Source organism: Sander vitreus, chromosome 15, assembly GCF_031162955.1.
Source record: "Sander vitreus isolate 19-12246 chromosome 15, sanVit1, whole genome shotgun sequence".
NCBI classification, from domain to species: Eukaryota; Metazoa; Chordata; class Actinopteri; order Perciformes; family Percidae; genus Sander; species Sander vitreus.
In genome coordinates this window covers 12,184,119-12,207,197 of record NC_135869.1, presented here as the reverse complement: position 1 = coordinate 12,207,197, position 23,079 = coordinate 12,184,119, and the positions used below count along the sequence as shown (strand labels likewise).

Below are 23,079 nucleotides of genomic sequence, written 5' to 3'. Positions count from 1 at the left end.
ATGGCGGAGAAACGTAAAAATGCTGATAACTCCTCTGTATCAAAAAAGAAAGTAAGGCTCTATCTCGAGAGAGGGTTTTCTTAGACATGAGTAGGGGGGGCACCAAGGAAAAATGAAAAGGTGAAATGAAAGGTTGGGAACCACTGCATATACATTATGATGCATTGTTATATAGTACATGTAATTTGTATATAAAATAGTTAATAAACATTAATATGCTGCTTATAATGCCTCTTCCGATATTAGGCCTATAATAATGTAACACTTGGATTGTGCCTGCGTGAGTAATTCTACTTTTTATACTTAAACTGATACTCTCCTTCAAACAGGCTTTTAGCTAGGAAAGGGTTTTTATGGCAGTTAGTTGTATTCTCTGTAGTCTTTTATTTATTGTATTTAATTTTATTAAATAAAAAGTGCTTCATAATATATTATGATGCACTTTGAGATTTTTAACTTTAAAAAGTGCTATATAAATAAACTTTACTTACTTACTTACTTACTTACTTAAAGTAAGTACTGATAATACTTTGGAATGCGGAACTTCTACTTAAATATTATCACACTGCAGTAATGGTAGTTTTACAGTTATTCAGGTGACAGATGTGTTAGTTAAACTTCAGTTAAACTTAATTAATTTGTCCTACATACTTTAATATATGGTTAAAAAAACTATATACTTTTTTCCAGTGCCTGACTTATTTTTTAAAACGCTTTGCTTTTTTTTATTTCAAACCCTTACTTTACTTACTGTGTTGGTGGCATCAGAGATCCCTCCAGTCCTGCACACAAATGTCTTGGCACAGCCAGAGGGAGCCCGCACGCTGCGGGTCTGCAGGGCGGAGCGCACAGATTTACCCAACGCACCCTCCTCTATTTTGACTACCTTCAATTCCCATAATGTCAAATTAACTACAATACAACTGTAGTAATTCCGGTATTAATTTCCACCATAAAAGGTGTAGACTAAGGAACTCTTTTTGTGAATTAAAATACTTGCTCAACAAAAATATATTTTAGCCAATGTGTTACTAATAAAATAAAATAAATGGGCTTGTTTTTCTTCAAGTGTAAACATTTATCAAAACCTATGAGAAACACATCCACTACTAATTGTTTATCTGTAAATTCCAGAAATGTTACAAAGCTGGTTTTGCTCGGGCCTTACCCACATTCAGTCATGAGTAGTAATCACCAGTGGTGTAAGAAGTAGCCTACTCAGATATTTTACGTAGGCTAAGTAAAAATAGCAGTAGGCTATCACAGTGTAGAAATACTCTGTTACAAGTAAACGTTCTGCATTTAAACTTTTACTTTACTTTTTACTTTATATACTGCTGGGTAGCTTAATCTATAATAATACATCATAATGTAGTAGTTGATTTATATTTTGTATTAATTATCTGAATCTGCAAAGTAACTAATTAACTCATGTTATCAAAAAAATGTAGTGGAGTAAAAATGGCTTCCAAAATGTAGTGGAGTAGAATTATAAAGCAGCATAAAATTGATATACTCAAATAAAGTACCTCAAAATTGTACGAAAAAGTACAGTACTTGAGTAAATGTACTTGTTACATTCCACCATTTTTGTTGACATTTGGACACGTTCCCTCTCAGGACTTTACTTTGAAGGCAGTAGTCTCCTGACTTCCGGTTTCCCCTCATGTGTTTTGACGCCGCTGCAGTGAGTTTCCAGGCAGGGCAGAGCATGGGGCCGAGTAGCACAGAGGGATTTAGTTATGTACAACTGATGCGGTCTGGCGGAAGAAGAAAAAGAAGAGGATGAGGAGGGGGTTAGCACATTGAAAGGCCCGGAACAACGGGAACAGAGTGGGTTTTTTAGAAGGAAGGAAGCTGGATACGTGTTGAACATAAGTTTATGTTTGACCGCAGCATTGTTACTCTTAGAGCTGCTTCTGTTCTGTTCACTGCTCGTGCAGCAACAAATCTGCCTCTCCTTGTTGCAGCCGAACAATTTCTGTTGTCCAATGAATGGAGTTGCTTTTTGCCTTGTTGGAATACCACCCTACTCTGAGAACCACGTAAGTACAAGGAGCTACTTATTTATAATTATATTGATACCTGTACGATATTGTGTTTGGACAGGCTGAAGTGCAGCGCGGTACTGCTGGTCAGAGAGCGTGATTTCCTAAGAGGATTAACACTAGTTTACATAGCCACTGTGTACACACACTCGGCGACATACTGTACTGAAACCAAGTGTTTGATCAGTGTTTTTCTGCAGCTTTTGTTCACTATTGTTGAGGGCAAATGGTGCGCAGCCGAATGAATTTAGCGGCTGCTTCACAAAAGTGATCTAGAGTCACATTTAACGCCCGGGTTGCTTCACTCTTTTGTCCGCCTCTTGCTGCACCAGAAGGCGGACAGCCTGTCAATAGAGACGGGACGTCCCAAACAGCGGTGGGTGTTTGGAGTGTCGACCACTTCTTCTTTAGTTGATTTTTTTTGCTATTAATCAAGCGAATTATCCAGTTAATTGGCTAGTGGACTTCCATCACTTGTTTTAACTGTTTTTACTCACACAAACAAGCCATCAATAGTGCTACACATGCAGGTGGGTGTTTCTTAAGTGATGATATAACCGTAAATGAGAAGATTGGAAAAATATGACCTTTAAGTCAATGGACATCACAAGACTTTATAACCCCCAGTAGAAAGAAACTCCTTTCATAACTGTATCATAGGTTATATACCGATGAATCCCATCCTTAACAGCGGCTTATATTCTGAAAAAAAGTTAGATAAATCCAGTTCTTGTGAATTTGTGTTGTTTTATGGTGTGTGTGTGTGTGTGTGTGTGTGTGTGTGTGTGTGTGTGTGTGTGTGTGAGTGTGAGTGAGATGTGGATGTGTCAGCCAGGGAGTTGCTGAGATATTTGCTTTGGACCTTTGCTGTAATGCGTTTGTGTGTTTGACAGGATTATGAACTATATTTGCCAGTGTCTGTCTTACCTTATCATCCTCTGCTGTCACTCTACTATTACAAAATTTGTGGGGGGGGGGGTTTCTCATGAATTTCCCCCATTTTCCACCTACCTTTGCTCCCTTTCTATCTGTTGTGGTTGAGTTGATCCTCTCCAGCAAAGAATAACACTTCCTATTCTGTGGTCATGCTTTCATTTAACTTCTCTGATTGTATTTCGCTGTAACAGAACTGTGAATGTTCCTTCAGACACATAAAATTCACTTTTATCTTTTCAATTTGAGGCTTGTTACGTATAGCTTTGTCGTAAAACACTTTGTAGTAAATGTATAACAACTGCTGTGCCCACAAAACTGTCGCCTTAATGAACAAGAAGTCATTAAACTGCATTCAAAGTGTCTGATATCCTCCAGTCTAACTCTCTCTAAACTGTTTGTTTATGTTTCTTTTTTACATAAGCTCCTATGCCGACCTCAGTTAAATCTAATCTCAGTCCCCGACCTGTTTCATACCTGACCTTTGACCCTGCATGTCTCAGCCGACACCAAGCTCTCATTTAGCCGGGCTTCTTTCTCTCTCTGCATGTCATTTTACTTCTCTTTGGCCAAAAAAAGCAGTTTATCTTCATGATGGCTGTTTTATTGTACAGAAAACCGAATTATCCTCTTGATGTGCAACTGAGTACATCCAGGAACACATCTGGCATGTGATTGAATGCTAAGTCATTTAGATGAAGCGATAAAGCCCAACAGTGAGATGCAAAACTACTATAATCTGATTAAATGTTTAATTTTCCGAAATGAGACACAAAGTAATCAGGCTTTCTGTGTTGGTTCAGCATCTGGGCGCGGAGACAGGAAGGCGTGAGAGTGTTGAGCAGTTATGATGATGTCCAGTGGGACTAGTTCAACGTTGTTAGCAGGCCTGCTCTAATGTAGCAGTGCAGGCTTTGTGGGTGAGATCAATAGAGGCATGGGTGGGGCAGAGGGCAGGACGAGCATGGTGTCTAATGCTGCATTGTGCCACGTGATGCCGGAGGATATGATGGGAAACATGAGAGCGCTTATATGAAAATCTTGAGCCGGTCGATGTTAAAGCCTCTTTTTTTGTCCGTGTGTCACATGCACCAGTTTGCCTCTGATACACTGCAGACTAATGCAGCATTATCCTGAACTGCAGTCTCCTGAGTGTATCCAGACAGGACTTGCACACGATCGATGACAGTGTTTTATTTTTTGCTGATCCGTGGCCTTTGCTCTCTACAGCCCAGCTAATAGCTTCCTAATAATCAAAAGCCAAACTTCAGACAGAGGCTTTAGCCGATCCACAGACTTTCTTTTTATCACAGGACAACAACCTCAGAAATGATGCAAACCTCAGACCACTGATGCCCCATCCAGTCAGCAGGTCCAGGATCAGCTCCTGGTCAAAGGCAACGTTAACTGAAAGCAGCTGTATGATGCGGCAGAGGAAAGTATTCCTGTGATCATTAGCAGATGGTTTCACCACGTAGTAGGCACATAGCACAGACAATACTGCAATGCTGGGAATTTATGTGATTCTTCGTACATTGTATCCCACTTCAATGCTGTATACTGGTGTTTTCTAACCTGCGGGCCAGGAGCTGAAGGGTCACAAGATGAACCTGAGTAGTTGTGAGGACAGAAAAAAAGAAAGAAACATTCTGCAACACAATATTCTGCTTTTACTTTACTTTTCTCACATTTTTGTGATTTAGTATATAGGACATTACTGTAATGTACCCTTTTGTACTAACAGAAAGTGATGCAGAAGTCATGTGACAACAAAAGTTACTCGTGCTGCAGCTATGGAGAACTTTTTCCAAATTTTGAGTTGGGAAAGTTCACCAAAAGCCAGCCTGTTGTGCATTGCATTATGGGACACTACCCTGAAGAATCAAACAGTATTGGCACATGCAATTTTCCCAGGCTAAATGTGCGACATACCCAAAACATGATACTACATACTGTCTTTAACTGCGTCAGTGCAGTGGGTGAAACTACACAGTGGACACAGAGAGCATGACAGTAAAGTGTATGTTACGGAGTGCCCTGCAGCAGTCCGTTAACACCATTAAAACATCTCTCACACCTTTACACCTCCACCCTCCCACCTCGACACCGTCACCCCTGCTGCATTCCGGTCCTCGAGACGACAGCTGCACCATCGCTCACACCTCGCATCCGCAATCATTATCCTGGTTTTTATTTTATTTTTTATTTCACCTTTATTTTAATAGGCAAGTCATTAAGAACATGTTCCTATTTACAATGACGGCCTGACAAGTGGCAAAGCCACTTAAGGGAAAGAGGGTAAGAGGGCTAGAAAATAAATACATTTGTGTGTGTGTGTGTGTGTGTGTGTGTGTGTGTGTGTGTGTGTGTGTGTGTGTGTGTGTGTGTCTCTGTCTGTCTGTCTGTCTGTTTGTTGACACATTTAAATCACACACGCACACACATGGCCGTGCACACTGTGTTCACAAATATAGGCACTCCAGTATGTTTACGTCACACTTAAATGGTCAGATGCTTTTTGTTTTGAAGCCAGATTCATGGAGTGTCTGATTTGTCCTTCTCCTATTATGTTTGCATGAGGAAGTCCTTGATGCTGTACAAACATGGTGTGTGTATAGGTGGGCGAAGGACATCAGTCATCATTGACCTTGTTTATTGTGGTGAGATGGGAGCGGCTGCTGTAGTGCAGCTCTGTTAAGCAGGTGTGTTTCTGTTGCTTATGCCTCTTTATTGATCCCCCAGTCAGTTGGTCTCTGTCTCTGACTCAAAATTGACTCTATTGATTGAATAAATTTAGTTTTTACATGCAATTATTGCATTGCAGTTCTGTGAATTTAATTATTATCATGATTCTATTTTTTATTAATGGGAATAGCTTATTAAAAGTTCAGTTACACCATACTCAACACCTTAAAATCCAGTTTCCCCCTTTTATTCCTAAGTAGCTTTAAAGTTGGAAAAATCATCTTATTCCACACTGACCTGCAATATTAAATATATGCTGAATCTGCTTGTTCCAACTCCTTATTGAAAAAAAAAAAAAAATGTATGGCTGCACCGTTTCACCAAATGGAAATATTCTAGATGTCTTGTGCCTCAGTTTTTATACATTTTCTAGAAAAACAAACAAATCCAGCTCAGCATATTTGGTATCCTATGAACATTTGGGATCCCTACTGGAGCATGATCAAAGCTTGGCTACAGCATGACTGACCCGGCGGTGGGTTGGTCGGTTGCAGAGGTTAATTAGTTTTTGTTTAGGTTACTGAACCATTTAATCATGCTATTAAAAGAGCACAAAATGTGACAAATGGATGCTGGCTATAAGAAGTTGACGGTATGTTCTGTAAAAATGGAGGAGGATATTTCCCAATGTGATTTTCTCTGATGGAAATTGCATCAAACCAACCTTTTCTCGACCAATACCTTAAATCAGGGTGTCTTCTGATAGCAAGTACGGATTCAATACCACTGTTTTTTTATTTATTTTTTATTTCCCAGTTATTTAAAATATGTTGAATTGGGATAACCTTTATGTAAAGTAAGATAAGGGCCAGAGATTAGTGTGACACTCAACACTGAGGTGGCATCCCACTTACTGACTGAACTTTATAAGAATAACACCCTGATGGCCTGATTTCCGCCTTTCTTTAAAGTTGTTAGTTGTAGAAGTAAAAACAAATAAGTAGGCCTGCACGATTAATCATTATAAAATCGCGATCTCGATTCACCTTCTTCACGATTTCATTTTTAAATAACTTCGATTTTTGATTTGATTTAAAAAAAAAAAAATTATAATTTCTTTTCTTTTTTTTATGACTTTGATTCTCATTTAATTTTACGAGCCGACAGCATCACAAATGCTACTACTTTCTTCTGAGTTTTAAACATGGACTGTATAAAATAGGTTTTAAAGAGCTCCCAAGCGCTGCAATGCTCTCCCTTCTCTTCATTAAAGCCTCTATGTTTACAGCCTTGTGGTGATGCGCAATGTGCTATAGGTGCCAAAAAATTTTTTATGTTTGGTACTGCCAATTTTTTTTGTTTTGTCATGTCATGGTTCATGTGTGCAATAAACATTACACTTCGTGAGAAAAAAATCGTGGCAGAAAATCGTGATATCAATTCTAAGCTAAAAAATCGTGATTCATATTTTTCGCTGAATTGTGCAGGCCTACAAATAAGTTAATTTGTGAATATTTGAATACCTTACAAGCATATTAAGGGGTTCCCCTATACTTTTATTTGCTCTTATTTCTCTGTTTCCCCTCTTTTCAACACATTAGCTGGACATGAGGTTTACCTGTCCAGCAAAGTGTCAGATCTCGTACCCAGTCATCTTCTCCTAATGCAGCACTCGTCCTCTCTTGTGTCTCAGCTGGGTGGGTTTCATGTGGCGTCTGACTCGCAGGCACTGGGAGGTTTGTTGTGAAACAAAGCCTCTCTCAGAAACAGATGAGAGCTAATTAGATTCAGCCGGTTGATGGTCTGGCCTGCGTCAGTGCCTCTTTGTATGTGTGCCTGCAGAGACGCTGTGTCGACGTGTGTGTGTGTGTGTGTGTGTGTGTGTCAGTGTGTTGTTCCTATGCAGGAAAAATATTATCTGATACTGTACGTGAGGGGCTTCGTGTTAAGGTGATGCTCAGCACATAAGAGGAATGAAGAACAAGTCAGGTCTTGTTCCAAAATGCAGACTTGTCTGCAGGATCGGTCTAAAGGCTGTGAGATGAGGTTTGAATCAGGGTCAAAGTTCAGAGGTGAGGGGCCCCCTTCGTCACACACTTGGCCCCCAGTAAATAGGCTAAAGAGGCAGGAGGGAACCCCTGTCACTGTGTGCGACAGGGGCCACAGGGGTTAAGCAGGGGCCGCTGTTCAACTGATCTTCAATTCAGATGATCAAATCTGGCATCTTATTTTGTCTATGTCGCATCTCAATATCAAATGCACATTTTTGCTTTGCGTTCTCATCATGTTTACATTTTTGCAGAGGCCCAACGAATGTTTGGAGATGGATGAATGCTGCACTGTGTCTCGCTCTATTCAGCATTTCAGGCATTTTATCAACAGCAGGGATTGCACAGGAATGTGTGAGAGACAGAGAGAAGGAGGGGGTAAGGAGGAAAAGGAGGGAAGAAGATAACAAAATAGAGTGAATCCTGATGAGTCAGGGGGGAGAAGGATGCCAGCGTGACAGCCAAAACACAATGAAGGAATGGAAAGTAAAGACAAACAATCCTCCACTCATAACCTGCAGAAAAGCTGCCAAATTTCACACTGCTCTTATAAGCTACCAGTACAACTGACATGCTGTTCTTGGATGTTCTGGGTTGTAGCAGCGATGGGCGATAAAGTCTTCTGTCTCGATATTGTAATTTTATGTAGTGAATTATCATATAAATATGGTATGATATGTAACATTTAAATACATTTGAGAAACTCTTTTCAGATACAAAAACCAGGTGTGAATGTTTTTAATCCAAGGAATTACTTAGCTGTCACAGTCTTAAAACTTGCAGTTAATTTTTTATGATAGACTAATCTGCTTATTATTTTCCTGATTAATTAATTAATCTTTGGTATCTTTATCAAAAGATATTCCATTTACTAACCAATATGACAAGGAAAAGCAGCAAATTCTCACATTTGAGCTGGTCACTTTTGCTTGAAAATTGACTGAAAATTGACCACTATTGTTCTGTTGATTGACTTATCAATTAAATTAAAGTGTTTTGGCTCTAATTGCTATGTATTAGACTTTATTTATGTGCAACAATGGCCTGGTACAACCATTGTGGAACTCCAGGGATTTAGCATTGCACTAAAGCTGAGGCATCCTGACCTTTAGTGCCTTGTTTAAAGTTAACCTCCAGAAATCATGGCTCCAACTTTTCCCATAATGCCACTCAATGTTAAAACTTAAGCTAAGACTTTCTGTTATAAATTACTAGTTTGCCAGCACAAGCCGGAGATAATCCTGATGATGTTATTTTTTTTCTGACTTAAGAAAGGTCCTCCAGAACCACAGAAGACATTATACAGCTTTTTTTTTACAGGCTGAATACTCCTCATCACTAGTAAACAGATATTAATGTGTAAAAACAGTAGGCTGCCCCTTTTTAAAGGGATAATTACCCCAGTAGAGGGTTGGGTGGGGGGGTTTAGTCTCACAGTATACATTGTCATATCGCCCAATCATGGGTTGTACAAACCACATCATGTGGGGTATATTTCATATCTAAGACATGCAGCACTACTTTAACTAAGCTATTAGCCTACTTGACTGTGATGTTAACTGTTAAAATATTTGGGTTATGCAGTAAAGGTAGAAAATAATTACAGCATGTTCTGGAAGTCCTAACGCAACAGAAGAAGAGTTCTGATGATTCCGGGAGGTTTCTCTGGGGTTGTTTATATGAGTATGGCAGTCGGCCAGCTAACGTCCATCAGAGCCGTTTCATTGGAGTTAGTGAGCCGACTCACTGACCTCTATCTGTACTTCCCAAACAACCCGGGCAACAGTTTGTAAGCCGTCTGGGAGGGGAGGAGGGGGAAGGTTGTTTTGACAGTCTGGCAAAATCACGGGATAGAGATTATCGGGAAGCTAATGAGGAGCTGTGGATGCTGGGAAGAGATAGAGTGCTGTGGTTTTCCTGATGCCTGCAGGTCCAGCACAACACCGCCTCTGTTTACATGCTCACTAAGATTCTCTCAATGGAAAATACTGGTATGTTTTACAGTATTTGTTTTTGTGTGTACCAATGGTCCAAAATGTCGCCTCTCTTCTCCAGTACTGTACAGACGTTTTAGTTTTAAAGGAATAGTTTGACATTGTGAGAGATACGTTTATTTGCTTTGTTGTGAAGCTAAAGCCAACACGTGCTTAGCTTAGCGTAAAGACAAGCAGGGGCAAACAGCTATCCTGGCCACATTACAATGTCATGTTGTCACATCCATTGCCCAGGACAGTTAACTTAAAGCTACACAGATTTGTGTTCTAGAGGCTACAGTAAAGAAGTAAAAAGTCAACTATCCATAACTCTAAATTACTGGGGTATTCTGCCTATAATAGAAAAATGCAAGTTTTTCTTCTCTGAGTTGTGAATGTAAAAACAGTGTTCAGCTTACTGTAATGAACCAACCTGGATAGGGTAGTTTTGATGCTTCAGTTTCCGTAGCATGTCATGGTATGTTAGGCATCAATTTGCATCGCACAGCATCAAAGGTTACTCGGTTTGAGTCAAACTCCGCAGTAAGCCTTACTTTATTTCATATTATTCCAAACTGCGTTGGTGTATCTTGAATAATTGTTAATGTGGCTAATTGCAGCATAACAGGTAGCATTTTGTTTATTTTGTGGGTTTGCTGTGAGGGATGGAGGGAAAACCTCAACCAAAATCCTACGTGCGTGCAAATGCAGTCGGAGCTGTGTTCTTATTGTTTTCTCTGTGTGCCACCATCCTCGTTGATGGGGTAATTTTTCTTTTTGTCTATTCCCTGATGGACTAACTTTTCCCAAATTCCAGCTTTACTTGTTTTCTCATTTCCATGTGACTTTGAGCAATTGCTGTCCTCTTTCTGTTACCTTCTTTGGTCATCTCCTTTCAGGATACTTCTGTTTTGAACTTCTGTTGTTGCTTTCATTTCTCAAGTTGTGTCTGAATGTGCGACTGCAGACATTTTCATTTAGATTCAGCTGTGCTTTTTATAAATGCTTCTCTTAGCTAAATGCCATCCTTAAAGCATGAGGTATTCCTATGTATGCTTGTGCCATAAAAGGTTTGTTTCGGTATGATTCTTGTATATCCACTCCCTCCTTCTCCGCTCACTCAGTTTACAGAATGAAAACTAACAGGACGGTATGTTTCTATTAGCGTTTCTCTTTGCTTCAAGCAGTGCCAGGGTGTCTTTCATCTGAATAACAGAGTGAAACCATGTCTGTTTGACTCTCATATCAACAGTCACAGTCCCTTGCTGTCTTCCCACTGGGCAGCCAAAACAGGGAAGCAACTGAGACCCATAATGCCTTGCGGCTGCACGTCTGACCTTTTTTTTCTGGGGTGAAACAAGTCATGAAATCACAGAGGACAGTTTATTTCTGCGGGGTGAATCCCAGACTCTGAGTTGTTGCCACCCCTGCATTTAAAGGCCACTAATACAGAGTGACAGAGGCTAAAGACACAGAAACAACATCAACCTGGCATATGGGTCTCATCATTACAGTAAACAAACAACATGCCTCTGGAATCAGCAAGAAAACAGTAGCAGCATCCCTGTCTTCTAGAGATGTCCTTCTCCACAGCTGGGTTTTACAGTCTGCAGTTTGTCAACAGGAAGGAGCAGGCAGATGAAACGATACCGCGGGCCCATCCTCCTGTATTCAAAACATGCAAGGCGGTATCTGTATACCATCTTTGTGCCACAGGGGAATGATGAAGAGAGAATGGAGGTGGAGGGGTGCTTAGGCCAGCAATGTTTTTGATTTAATCTCCAGATTCATCCACACCGTGTGAGAAATATTAATGCCAGAAGAATCACGCTTCATAAGTTTTGCTTGGCCTTTTTGCATCGCATGTGATCGGCTTCACTTTGTGCTTCAGGCTCTAGTCTGGATTGAAGAAAATGTAGATTTTACAGGAGAGAAGATTTTATTTGTCAGCCTCAAAATTCATGCATTAATTGATTATGTTTGCATGTGAATATCTTTTGCCTATTGACAACATTTGTTCAGCACTTGAAGAGGTCAGCATGAGCCCATGGAGAGTCATGAGGGTTGGAAAACAGATTTGGGACGGTCTGAGAGAAATATTGGAAAATCTTAGTGAATCCTTGAACTTTTACATCATGCTTGAGTACATCTGTAAAATCAGTGGATATATACCAGCAATTCTCAAATATTTCCACATCAATAATCATCAAACACCCAGACATAATCCACATTTCCCAGGAGGCCATATTCTGTCTGCGGGATCCTCATTTAGGAGTATTTTTTTTCTTTTAATTTTTTGGCCGTTTTAGGCCTTTATTTGACAGGACAGCTGAAGACATGAAAGGGGAGAGAGAGGGGAAATGACCTGCAGCAAAGGGCCGCAGGTCGGAGTTGAACCCGGGCCCGCTGCGTCGAGGAGTAAACCTCTATATATGGGCGCCCGCTCTACCAACTGAGCCATCTGGGCGCCCATTTCTAATTTAATTTATTCCTTTAATATACTCCTCGCTGCTCTAAGGGCTCCCTAAATAGCTCCTCTACATCCCCGGACTCCACTTTGAGAATCGCTGGACTGTACGATCCTGTGCAAACAGAGCGATGGAGGACTTCCTCAACGTAGTGTGAGCGGTGGTGCATGGCAGGAATGTAAAAACCAGATGACCTCAAATGGAAACTCCAGGACTGTTGGAGGCAGGCAGGCCATCTCACTTGCTCTAATAAACCCTCAGTCTCCATTCTGCAGTCCTGCCCTCTCTTTTTTTTCCCTCCACCCTGGCTCAGTTAGCCTCCCAACCTGGCTCAGCATCGCCTCCACCACGCCCCAAATGTTGGACTGCTGCCTGGTTTTTGGCCTGCCCTGTAGGCTGAGATGCTCGCTTCGGCTCCAGCTCCATCTTCCATCAAGAAGAACAACGACGTCATCCTCCATTCCCAAAGTTATAATTTGCATCTGGTAATTACACAGAGGCAGAGATGAGCTAAATATATCTGGGCTGGTAGAGGGGGAAAGAGGGGGGCTACAAGTATGGCTGTCCTTAGCCAAGACGTAGACGAGGGGGGTGGAGAGAGTCGAGAGGCCTGCTGGAGCCGTGTGGGTTTCTGCTGCTGAGGCCTGCTCCTGAAAACAACCAGGAAAGAAAGAGAAAAAGGAAGGAGGGGGGGTTGGCTCCTATTGCAGCAGAGCTCAGACGTGACGCTCTGATTGCTCCCAGCGGTTGTGGTCAGTACAGAGGAGATGAGGAGGGGGCTGGGCTACAGTGCAAGAGGAGCAGGGTTAGCTCTTTGCCAGATGTTGTCATTGGCCTCATGGTATATATGGTATACACATCAGGGGACAGATGTATCTACTCATGAGAAAGTACAGCTGCGAGTTTACCTGACAAAACCCAGCAGCCGCCGCCTCTTGATGACACTCAGAAAGAGCAGGATGTGGCATTAGGGAAGCTGTTGTCTCTGTGTCCATGTTTTTGCGTGAGAACGAACTGTGAAAAGATATCACACCTTTAACTGCAACCGATTTGTTGGTTCCACAATCCCTATGCTCCTTCAGCACCAATGGAAAACAAACACCATCTGTAGTTTATGCATTTATGTGGTGCTTACTACCTGTTAAGTTGCCAGATTCATAACACCAATTTCCAGATTGAAGTTGTAAAAAACATGTATCAGATTTCACACTCTGAAAAATCAGCTGTGAAAACCAATTGCGGACCTGTAATGAGCGTAAATGTCTCTGCCGTCCAACTTGTCTCCCTGCAAGGTTTTTTTCTCATGCTGGAACAGAGGCACCTTGTTGGTTCTCATGGCAAATGTCAGCACGGAGGTGATGGGTGACTGTGATTAGGTTGAAGACGGGTGTAAAAGTGAAGCCTGACAACCTGGTGATTGGTTGCATTTAAAGTGGGAAGCCTGAGTTACTGGAAAAGATTACTTCACCCAGAAAAACAAAAAAATACATAATAATACATATCAGCTGAAAAGTATTGCAGTACATACATACCAAAGATATGTTTGAGGTAGTTTAGAAAAGTGTTTATAGGAAGATGTTGTGTTTTTTTTCTTTTTTTAATGTCATTTCTCAACACTTTGAGCACCAAAATTAAAGTGGTCTTTACCTCTATCAGCATTGAGGTAGTTGCAGAAGTTTCAGTGGCAGATATCTTAAACAGATGAGGTGGACAAAACTTTTATCTTTTGCTTTCTCTTCTTCTGAGTTGTTTGGTTGTAGACGTGACCTGAACATAGAGAAAGCTCTCCACTGAAGCAGGACACTCCCTGCTAATTAGGTTAAAGTGGAGCACCATCTCTCCACTTACTGTGCAGGGAAACATAATGGGTGTGTTATTTAGCTGTGTTTCTCTGTATCAGTATCACTGCTTCTCGCACACTCATGCTTACAGTTTTGATCAAGTAGGAATCTCTCGACTATGAAATGTTGCTACACTTTATGAAACCGGGTCAAAGGGCAACAGATCCTCCCCCAACATAAACATGCACACACACACACACACACACACTAACGCAAGTCTAATAGCATTTAATAATTCATCAACATACCAAGATTTCGCAGAATGTGACCGACACGCAAGGTAGCAAATGTGTGTTAATGTTATTTAGCGATCAGTCACGCAGTCTAGCCTCTATAAAGTCAGTGAAGGAACGCCTGACGATGATACAACGCAGAGGAGATGTATGGGAGGTAATTAGAGTGCATCTGTGAGTAAATATGTGCATGTGTCATTGCTCTCTCTTCACCATCTGTTCCCTCCAACTTCCTCACTTCTTTTTTTTGCTTTAGATCACTCTCTGCCCTCATTTTTTATTCTCTCCCCCGGTGTTCACTTTCCAACATCTGTTACCCCCAGTATCATGCTCTCCTTCCCACTCTCTATTGGGATTTTTTTTTTTGCCTATGTAGATGCTTGTCTGGCTGGCTGACTCGCGTATCTCACATTCCCTTGTGGCAGATGTAGCATGTTTTTTTGTCTTCTGCTTGTGTTGTTCAAAACCAGTCCAAGTTAAAGCAGTAAATTATCACATTTGAGAAGCTGGAAGCTTATTATTGCCTAATAAATGACTTAAACAATCAGCTGATTATCAAAACCAACAGACTAATTTATCTAAGCTGAAACGATTAGCAAACTAATCAATTATCAGCAACAATTTTAATAACTGATGTATTGTCAAGTAATGTTTTAAAGCTATAGTCCGTAGTTTCTGACGCCCTCATGAGGAATTCTAAGTAATGACAACAAAACTGTCGGTGCGTCCACATGATACAAGCCTTCCGTGATCGCGCACAGCCCCCACCCCTCCTACACGCAGTTGCTAGTAGCCAAGGAGGACACGGAGGATTAAAAAACACAACGGACTCTTCAGAAGAGGTAATTATCTTCATTCGAGTTTCTGCGCGTGAAAGTCGACGGATGACACAATCTTCTGAATATAGCCATACTGAAAAATACAGAGAGAGTTGTGTGGTACTGATAGTCTTAATTAATTAGCTTTGTAGCAACTCATTTGGCTTGAACGTAATGGACGTTCATTAAAATCAAAAAGTTACGCACTAAAGCTTTAGGCATAATGCCAAGAATTCACTATGTGATAGTAAACTAAAGATCTTTATATTTTACACAAAACAAGGCATTTGACGATGTCACCCTGTGTTTGTGATGGACACGTTTAGCTATTTAATGACATTTTATGGATTAAAAGAATAATTGGGATTAATTGGTAATTGAAGTAATCATTAGTTGCAGCCCTGGAGTAATTGTTTCAGCAAAATGTCAGTGTGTGTACTGACTGATGGACAGTGATTTGTATCAATAATTGAGAACCTCGTTTAAGAGAGAATTTTGGGGTCCAGCTATGGGTTTCCACGCTGACAGGACTCACATGGCGTCATGGCATCAACAGGCACATCTAAAGAATTCATGCATACTGCTCCCTGTGGAGATGCACATGATCAGATGGCCTGCTTTACCACTTTAATCCTCAGTGCAGGAGTATGCTGTGGATTGTTGTTGTATCAGTCAGGGATGGATAGAGGGGCGGACCACCCAGCTCCCCTCAGCTGTGGGTTGATGGGATATCTGGCCCTCGCACATTTCGTCTCAGAGTCCACCTGCTCTTGTCTCTGGACTTCCAGAGACTGTTTCCACCTCAAAGCCCACAACAGGTGTGACCTCTCTGATCTTTAGCCACTGTCTCCCACCCCTGCCTTTGATGTTATTAATTAGTAACTGACATAAGAGCACAGATAACTGCTCATAGGTCGACTCACCCTGCACACTCTTCCCCGTGCCAGCCACTGCAGCAAAAAAAAGAAAGTGCAGTTGTGTGTAGCTGCATGTCGAGTCCCCACTCTTTGCTCTGTTCCACTGGACTTTTCCCCACCCATCTGCTGTTGGACTCTGTGTTGTAGCTGCCCTCTAGTGGCTGCTGGGTGGTAACTACCAGTCTGAGTGCAGCCAAAGAGGCCTATAGGTTCTGTGGCACAGGGATTTACTGGAGATTAAAGTTAAAATTAACCTGCTTAAAACAGCTATGTCCCTTTTTTCACTTTTCTTTGTAGAATCCACGTGGACAGATTACTGGTATGTCTAGACCAGGGGAGTTCAGCGTTTTTCAAACCAAGGACCCCTTCACTGAAGGAGAGACGGAGCAGGGACCCCCTACTACTAATATTGTATAAAATCAAGTTGCATATTAAACTGGGCCTACAATAAAGTGTAGGGCAGCCTAAAGTCTTTGTATATACCTTTTTAGTGCATAGAATACCAAGCTATCAAAATAATAATTGTTGACGTGATTTTATAAATATTCTAATATACATACATATGGCACAGTGATTCCTTAGGATTAACTGTATTTGTGGATGGCTACCTTAGTGACTACCTTACCCATAGGCCAGAAAGCCTATCATCAGTGGGGATTTATATTTGCTAATAATGTTTTATTCATGTTCAATAATTTGAATTTGAAAAAGGTTTAAAAAATTAACAATAATTTTGGAGGCCCCCTTGCAGTGACTCTGAGGACTCCCTAGGGGTCCCGGACCCCCTGTTGAAGATCTCTGGTCTAGACCATAGACTGTAGGTCTAGACAGAGAAATACTCCATCAGTGGGTGAATATCAGATGACTTGTCAGTTTCTTAGGCTTATTATTCTTTGATTGGATATTTCCTGATTTCAAACCAATAGACTTTTTCAACTTTAGACTATATTTTATTTAGACAAAGCCCGGTTACACTTTACTTGAAGTTATCTACATAAGAGTGACATGACACTGTCATGAACGTGTCATAAACGTTTATAAACAAGTCATAAACGTTTGACATAACGCTTCTTTTAGTAAGTGTCATTCGGTTTTTGTCATGACAAGTTAGGGTTAGGGTTCATGTGTCGTGACTGTGTCATGTGTTCATGACAGTGTCATGTCACACTTATGTAGATACCTTCAAGTAAAGTGTTACCCAAAGTCCTTTACTTCAAAACTCAAATTAAACCCAGCTCTACTTTCAACCTTTTGGATTTGTGTCCCCTTGAAATGGAGCAATGTCATCATGTGAGCGCTTGGTGACAGGTTCACTATCTTTATGAGTCCTTAGCAGTCAACTAAAGTGATTTTCCCTTTTCAAATTGTTTAATTTGAATACCTTTACAGGGTTGAAAGGCTAAAACTGCCCTTCACGACAAAAAAAAAAACATTTTGGAGAAAGGATGAAAAAAATAAATGAACCTAATTTCCTGTAGATAGAGTATGTTTTTGAATCACTCCCATCCCCATACTCACAGCTTGACCCCTCACATTTATCTTGTGAACCCTTTGGGAGGTTGGAAACCACCGCTGTGCATCATGCATATTTTGTGGTCTTTTTGTCATTTATAGCAGCAGTGTGATGACACAGATAATTCATGCAGCTGCTGCAGCAACACATGAAACCTCCCATGCCACATGTTGAGTGTGTTTCTCTCACCAGTAGGGGACATGATTCACACTCAGAGCTGAGGATGCTTCTCTTAACACCACTTTTAAAGCTTCAGATTCTGGTATAAATGGAGTCCCTCGTCTCTTTCTCGAATTTGTTGTGCCCGTTTTTTAGGAGTTTCATTGTGAGCATCAACCGCAGCCTGTCCTTCACTGACCCTTTCTGTTCTTTTTCGGAGTTATCGCAGCCTGTTTTTAGAGAAACACGCGATCGTTGTGTCTGCAGCCTGGTTTGTTTGTGACATGCCAACTAAAGGCTCACTCAGCAGTCTTCTACTCTTTCCTGTGTGTTTCCTGTCAAGCCTCAGCTTATTCCTCCTCCTCACACCTCTCTGTTTTAATGTGTAGGAGAGAGAGGTTTTTTTTGTCTTGCGAGGCAGCCACAGTGGAAAAAGAGGAGGGAGGCCTTTTTGTGTTAATCTGTTGGCCAGCGGTCATGTTATGAGTGTAAAGCGGATTAAAACATATCACCAAACTAATCTGTCCGTTACACCGACAACCGTGCGCCACTATATCCTGCATTACCTCCCTCCCTCCATCCTCACCCCTTTCACTTTTCCACTGATGTGTTTGTTATCAGAGAGCAGAGGGGGCCGGGGCAGGAGGCAACGAAGCATCGCTCCGCAGAGATTAGCAGCACATGTCTGCCTTTGATTTCCTGACTTCAAGAGATTTGTGCTGCCAGGTTAAGGTCAAAAATAACTAATATGAAGCCTGTGTCGTCTCCAGGGTGCAGTATGTGTTTACTCAGCATTCATATAGTCAGATAAGGGAGGTATGCTGCAGTGATGTACATCAGGCTCACATGCAGGTGATGGGTGTGTGGCCTGCTCAGGCATGCTTCAGCCAAACAGTAGACAGTGTGGCAGGGGGTGCTATTGTCACAACTCTTCATGTGTGACTGTGTGTCCTCTGTGTAAACTGTAACTCAACGCCCTTTTTGTTCATTTCTCATCATCCTCTTTTTGTAAATGCCTCCATGGTTCATGAAAAGGAGAGAGAGAAAGAGAGGGAGCTGGATGGACAAAGACCTTTTGTTTCCAAATTAGGCACTGCTCCCTCCTTGCCAAAACTAACTGTTATTGTAAAAAAATGTGATATGAAATCCCCACTCAGCGCTGCCACTGTGAAATGGAGCGCTTGTGTATTTTCAGATATTAAACCCTTGTCTGGCTTTCCACCAGAGATGCACAATGATCTGACTGCTGCTCCGTCTGTGATTTCCTCGCACACATGGGTGTGGTCTTCTCTCACATCTCTCCCTCCTGAAGGAGAATCGGACCTCCTCCTGTGCCCGCCAGTGATCCACTCGTCTCTCCACAGGGCAGTTCTGCATGGCGCTACGTTGAACCCAGTGCTCTGGTCGGAACCAGAGAGTGAGAAGAGAAACCCCCCCCCCACACACACACACACACACACACACACACACACACACACACACACACACACACACACACACACACACAGACAGCCACACAGCACTTTGACTTCATGAGGAACCCTAATTACATAGTGTATTTATACTCAGCTGTGACTCAGTTGGACATGTGGCTTGTGTGTGTGTGTGTGTGTGTGTGTGTGTGTGTGTGTGTGTGTGTGTTAGTGAAAGTGTGCGCTGACTCTATAAACTATTTAAACCAGGGATGAAGTGGAGTGTAGATCCACAGAAACCTAGTCTGTGATTATTGCAGAAAAGGTCCTTTAAAGTGACGCAATGAAAAGAGAAACAACTCAATGTTCCTCTTACAGATGATGAAAAGGATTTCATAGGCAGTAAAATGCACCATTGCTCAGTTCAATACACTCTGGGGTTTTGCTGCTACATCCATATGCGGCCTGCTATGACCAGTCACTTTTAATAACAAGTATTAGCTGATGGTAGAAAACTTGAAGTGATATTGCTGAGTAAGTTTTCTATTTATCACAAAAGTAAAACAAGAAGTGAACACACCATACATCACCAGGTCACTGTTTTTTCCCCCGTTTGTGTTGTGCTCACACACACCTAACAATAATGTCCTTAAAGGGGTACTTTAGCACATCAAGATCAGTGTACTCTTCAGTAATGGTACTACTGGCTCTGGAAAAATACCCCTAGTAATGTAAATAGCATTAGGGTTACTTGGAGTTGGAGTTTATATGGAAAGTCTGTGTTGGAAAACTGGGGGCATGGAGTTTTAATGACATGGGCGTTTACCAGGCAGGGAGGTCTCAGACGAAATACACTACTGAGTTGCATTATGGGAAGTGTAGGATCCAGGGTTTCGGAACCTGTCCAATGCATACTTTTTCCTTCTGCCATAGTTGGCCAACAGGTTGTAAGAACTAGTCCTTTTCTAGCATAAACTGGCCCTTAAAGTGGGGATATCTTTATCTATTATTTATCTGTCTCTTGTGAGTCTGCCATATATTAAAAAAAAGCAATACTACAGTGCTGGAGTAGCCCTTTAGAGTAACTAACAAGACATTAGGATAAACTACTTTTATCTTTAGTATTTACATTGTGATATAGATCATTAATGTATTGTTTTTGTTTCCTATAAGTGCATATTGGTTGTATTATTGGCAGAGCAAAGAACACTTTCTACAGAAGCTCATCTACAAAGAAGTGTTGCAGATTAGACTCTTCATTGTTCCATTATGGTTATATAAAAACAGCAAGAAATAAAGCTAGAAAAATTGATCAAAACAATGCAACTCATAAGATAATTGATCACTCGTTATATAATAATGGATATTTTGCATTGTGATGCCTGATGTGAGCCTTCAGATTACATGTCTTTTGATTTATCACATTATCAATCTTTACAAACTATTCAAGCCTGCAGTGTGTGTTGTTGTAGGCGAAGCACAGCATACCCAGAGGGTACAGTCTCTGCGCTGATGACGGCCCTCTCCAGTCGAGTTGATACTTGCCCCGCCGTGCGGCAGGTGAAACCTGTCTTTCCTCACTGGTAACGGATGTGTTACTGCCTACTGGTAAATGCGAGTTTACAGCGATGAGCGCTGGAGGGGAAAGTCAGTCGTCTGCAACAACATGGTCACCTGTCTGCCGCTCTTGCGCGGATCCTGGACGCCTGGCTGTTTGGTGAGAACTCTGCTGCGTGGGCGAGGTCACCTTTCTGACTGATTTAGTGGTGTGGTGTTTAGGTGTCACTGTGCTGCATTGGTGGACCCTGCGAGTGTGTGTGAGGGAGTTTGATAAACAGGTCATGTTGACATCCAGTAGCAGCCGTTTTACTTTGAGTACGCTCCTTGCTCGCCTCTTCAGCTTTTTTCCATGTTCTCCTCTCATTATTATCTTCCCTCCTCTATATTTTCCCCTCTTAAGCAAAAAAAGAAAGGGAGTGAAATAGTGAACACAGCAGCAAGGCAAATGTTTTCTTTTCTCTTTGTGCTGGGAATTGGCCTCCTTTTCTCTCTGTTTTTTTTTTTTTTTGTTGTGAGGGGAGGCAACGGAGGCAGGACCGGCTTTTGTGGAGTATAGCGCCGGGATCGCAGCTTTGTCACTTGTGTTTGTGTCGCTCACACATACGCAGTACACGTGTGGCTGCCAGGCTTCCTCTGCAAAGATCTACAGTGGATTTAGTCAGGAGATATCTCTATCTAGAGCCACCTTCGCCTCTAACGTCTGGCCTCAGTGATGTCTTGTTTACTTGGATTAAACTGCACAGTTCCAGTTTACTGTACATTACAGTTGTTTGTTTGCTGATGACTGTCAGACCGGTTCATGTGGAGGGAAAGAGTGTATGCTTAGGTACAGATTGAGTGACAAAAACAAGGAAGAAAGAGTAAGCAAAACAGAAAAGGTGGGACAGAGTGAGCGATGAAATACTGTAGCTGATGCTCGCTTAGATAAAGATAGTTTGGGGTAGAGATTACAGTTAGATGAAGAGATTTGTTTGGCACTAGAGAAAAAGAGGGAAAGAAAGAGGAGCGAAAGAGAGAGAGGGCAGTGGGAGGGAGGAGAGACCAAGGATCCAGCCCTCTGGGACAGCAGTGCGTGTTTTGGGGGTGGACAGAGTGGCTTTGTATGCAGAACATCACCGGACACCAACGGGAGGGACGCTGTCAGTTGTTCTGTGTGTGTCTATAGTGAAACCAGACCTACCTCTGATCCCTGAGCCACACACACTCCTCCATCTGCTGCCCCGGAGCCTGCCTTCTGCTCTCCCTGGACTCAACCCCTCTGAGAGTGTTAGAATGTGTGTGAGAGTCTTGGAGAGTCGTTTCCCGGCGGTCAGGAGGCTGTGATGTGGAACTTGTGGGATTAAAACTTTCTGGAAGCTCGGCAGTGACAGCGATGGATTGGAGCCAGGAGACGGGAAGTTCTGACTCTTGATTGACTGGAGGATCCCAGAGGAGGATTTGCAAGCATCACTAAAACCACTCTTTTGCTCGGTTGTATCTTCTGTATTTCTGCCTCTGGACATTGTCCACAAGCTTGCAAAGAGTGTGTGAGCAGCCCATGTGGGCGGTAAGGGATGCGGATCTGAGAAAACTCCACGCCCTGATGCCCGCTGCTATGCTCCCGTGCCCTGCTCCGGCCAGCTCTGACTGGAGCTTCCAGAACCCGGTGGGGGTGGACTGCAGCTCCCCTGAACCTCGCTGCATCTGGCTGGCAGTGCTCCGCAGTGCCACAGGTTCAGTGCCGCCGCCTGCCATGCCCATTAGGCACAGCCAGAGCACTCACCAGCCCAGGGTAAGGAGAGGTCACCCCGTCCTCCTCTAGTGGCCGGACTTGGAGTCACTGATTTAAAGCATCCGTCTTTTGCTGCAGTTAATTGATTCTAAGTGAAATGTTTTAATTTAGTTGGAGGATAGTGAATATGCCTTGTTAAAGTAGGTAATGATTGGTTATTTTTCATTATTATTATTATTATTGATTATTAATTGATTCATTGTTCAGCCTTTGACATTTTAGAAAATAAGGACCCTAGGTGTTGTCTTTAATTATTTTTAATTTTCCTAGTTAAAATCATGGTAAAAGGGTTTCATTCAATATAAGATAGATAAAAGCTGCACATTCCCATATTGGCGAAGCTGGTACCTACAAGTATCTTGGATACTTCTAGTTAAAACAATCAAACGATCGTTTGATTGAAAATTGTTGCTGATTAACTTTCTGTCAAGTCAAGCAACTAATCAATTCATCATCTAATCATCATAAATGAGAAGACCATGTTAGCAGCTCCTCCTGTGTTTTACATACTAAGACGATGATGCAAATGTATTTTTTGCTGCCCGCGGTGATTTCTGTGGTTCTCCAGAAATAAGATTACACACAGTGTTATCAGCAAAATGCTGCAGAAACCGCTGTGTGGGATGTTGTCAGTAAAGTATCCGTGTAACTGTACCCATTGTTTGAAGTCCCAAGTTAAACACTCAGCTGTTGACAGGTT

General features: G+C 41.9%; 1 protein-coding gene across 8 annotated transcripts in view; it reads left to right on the top strand.

The window, feature by feature from the left end:
* The window catches only part of arhgap23a (Rho GTPase activating protein 23a), a 70,473-nt gene that overhangs the window by 11,709 nt on the left and 35,685 nt on the right, over window positions 1–23,079 (top strand). For 4 of the 8 annotated variants that reach the window (XM_078269601.1, XM_078269605.1, XM_078269602.1 and 1 more), the window contains exon 1: window positions 20,772–22,379. The exons of 1 other annotated variant lie outside the window; for it this stretch is intronic. In XM_078269601.1, the coding sequence (XP_078125727.1) occupies window positions 22,146–22,379 (234 nt within the window). In that variant the 5' untranslated portion in view covers window positions 20,772–22,145. 3 more of the 8 variants (XM_078269610.1, XM_078269603.1, XM_078269611.1) reach the window with 3 other exon arrangements.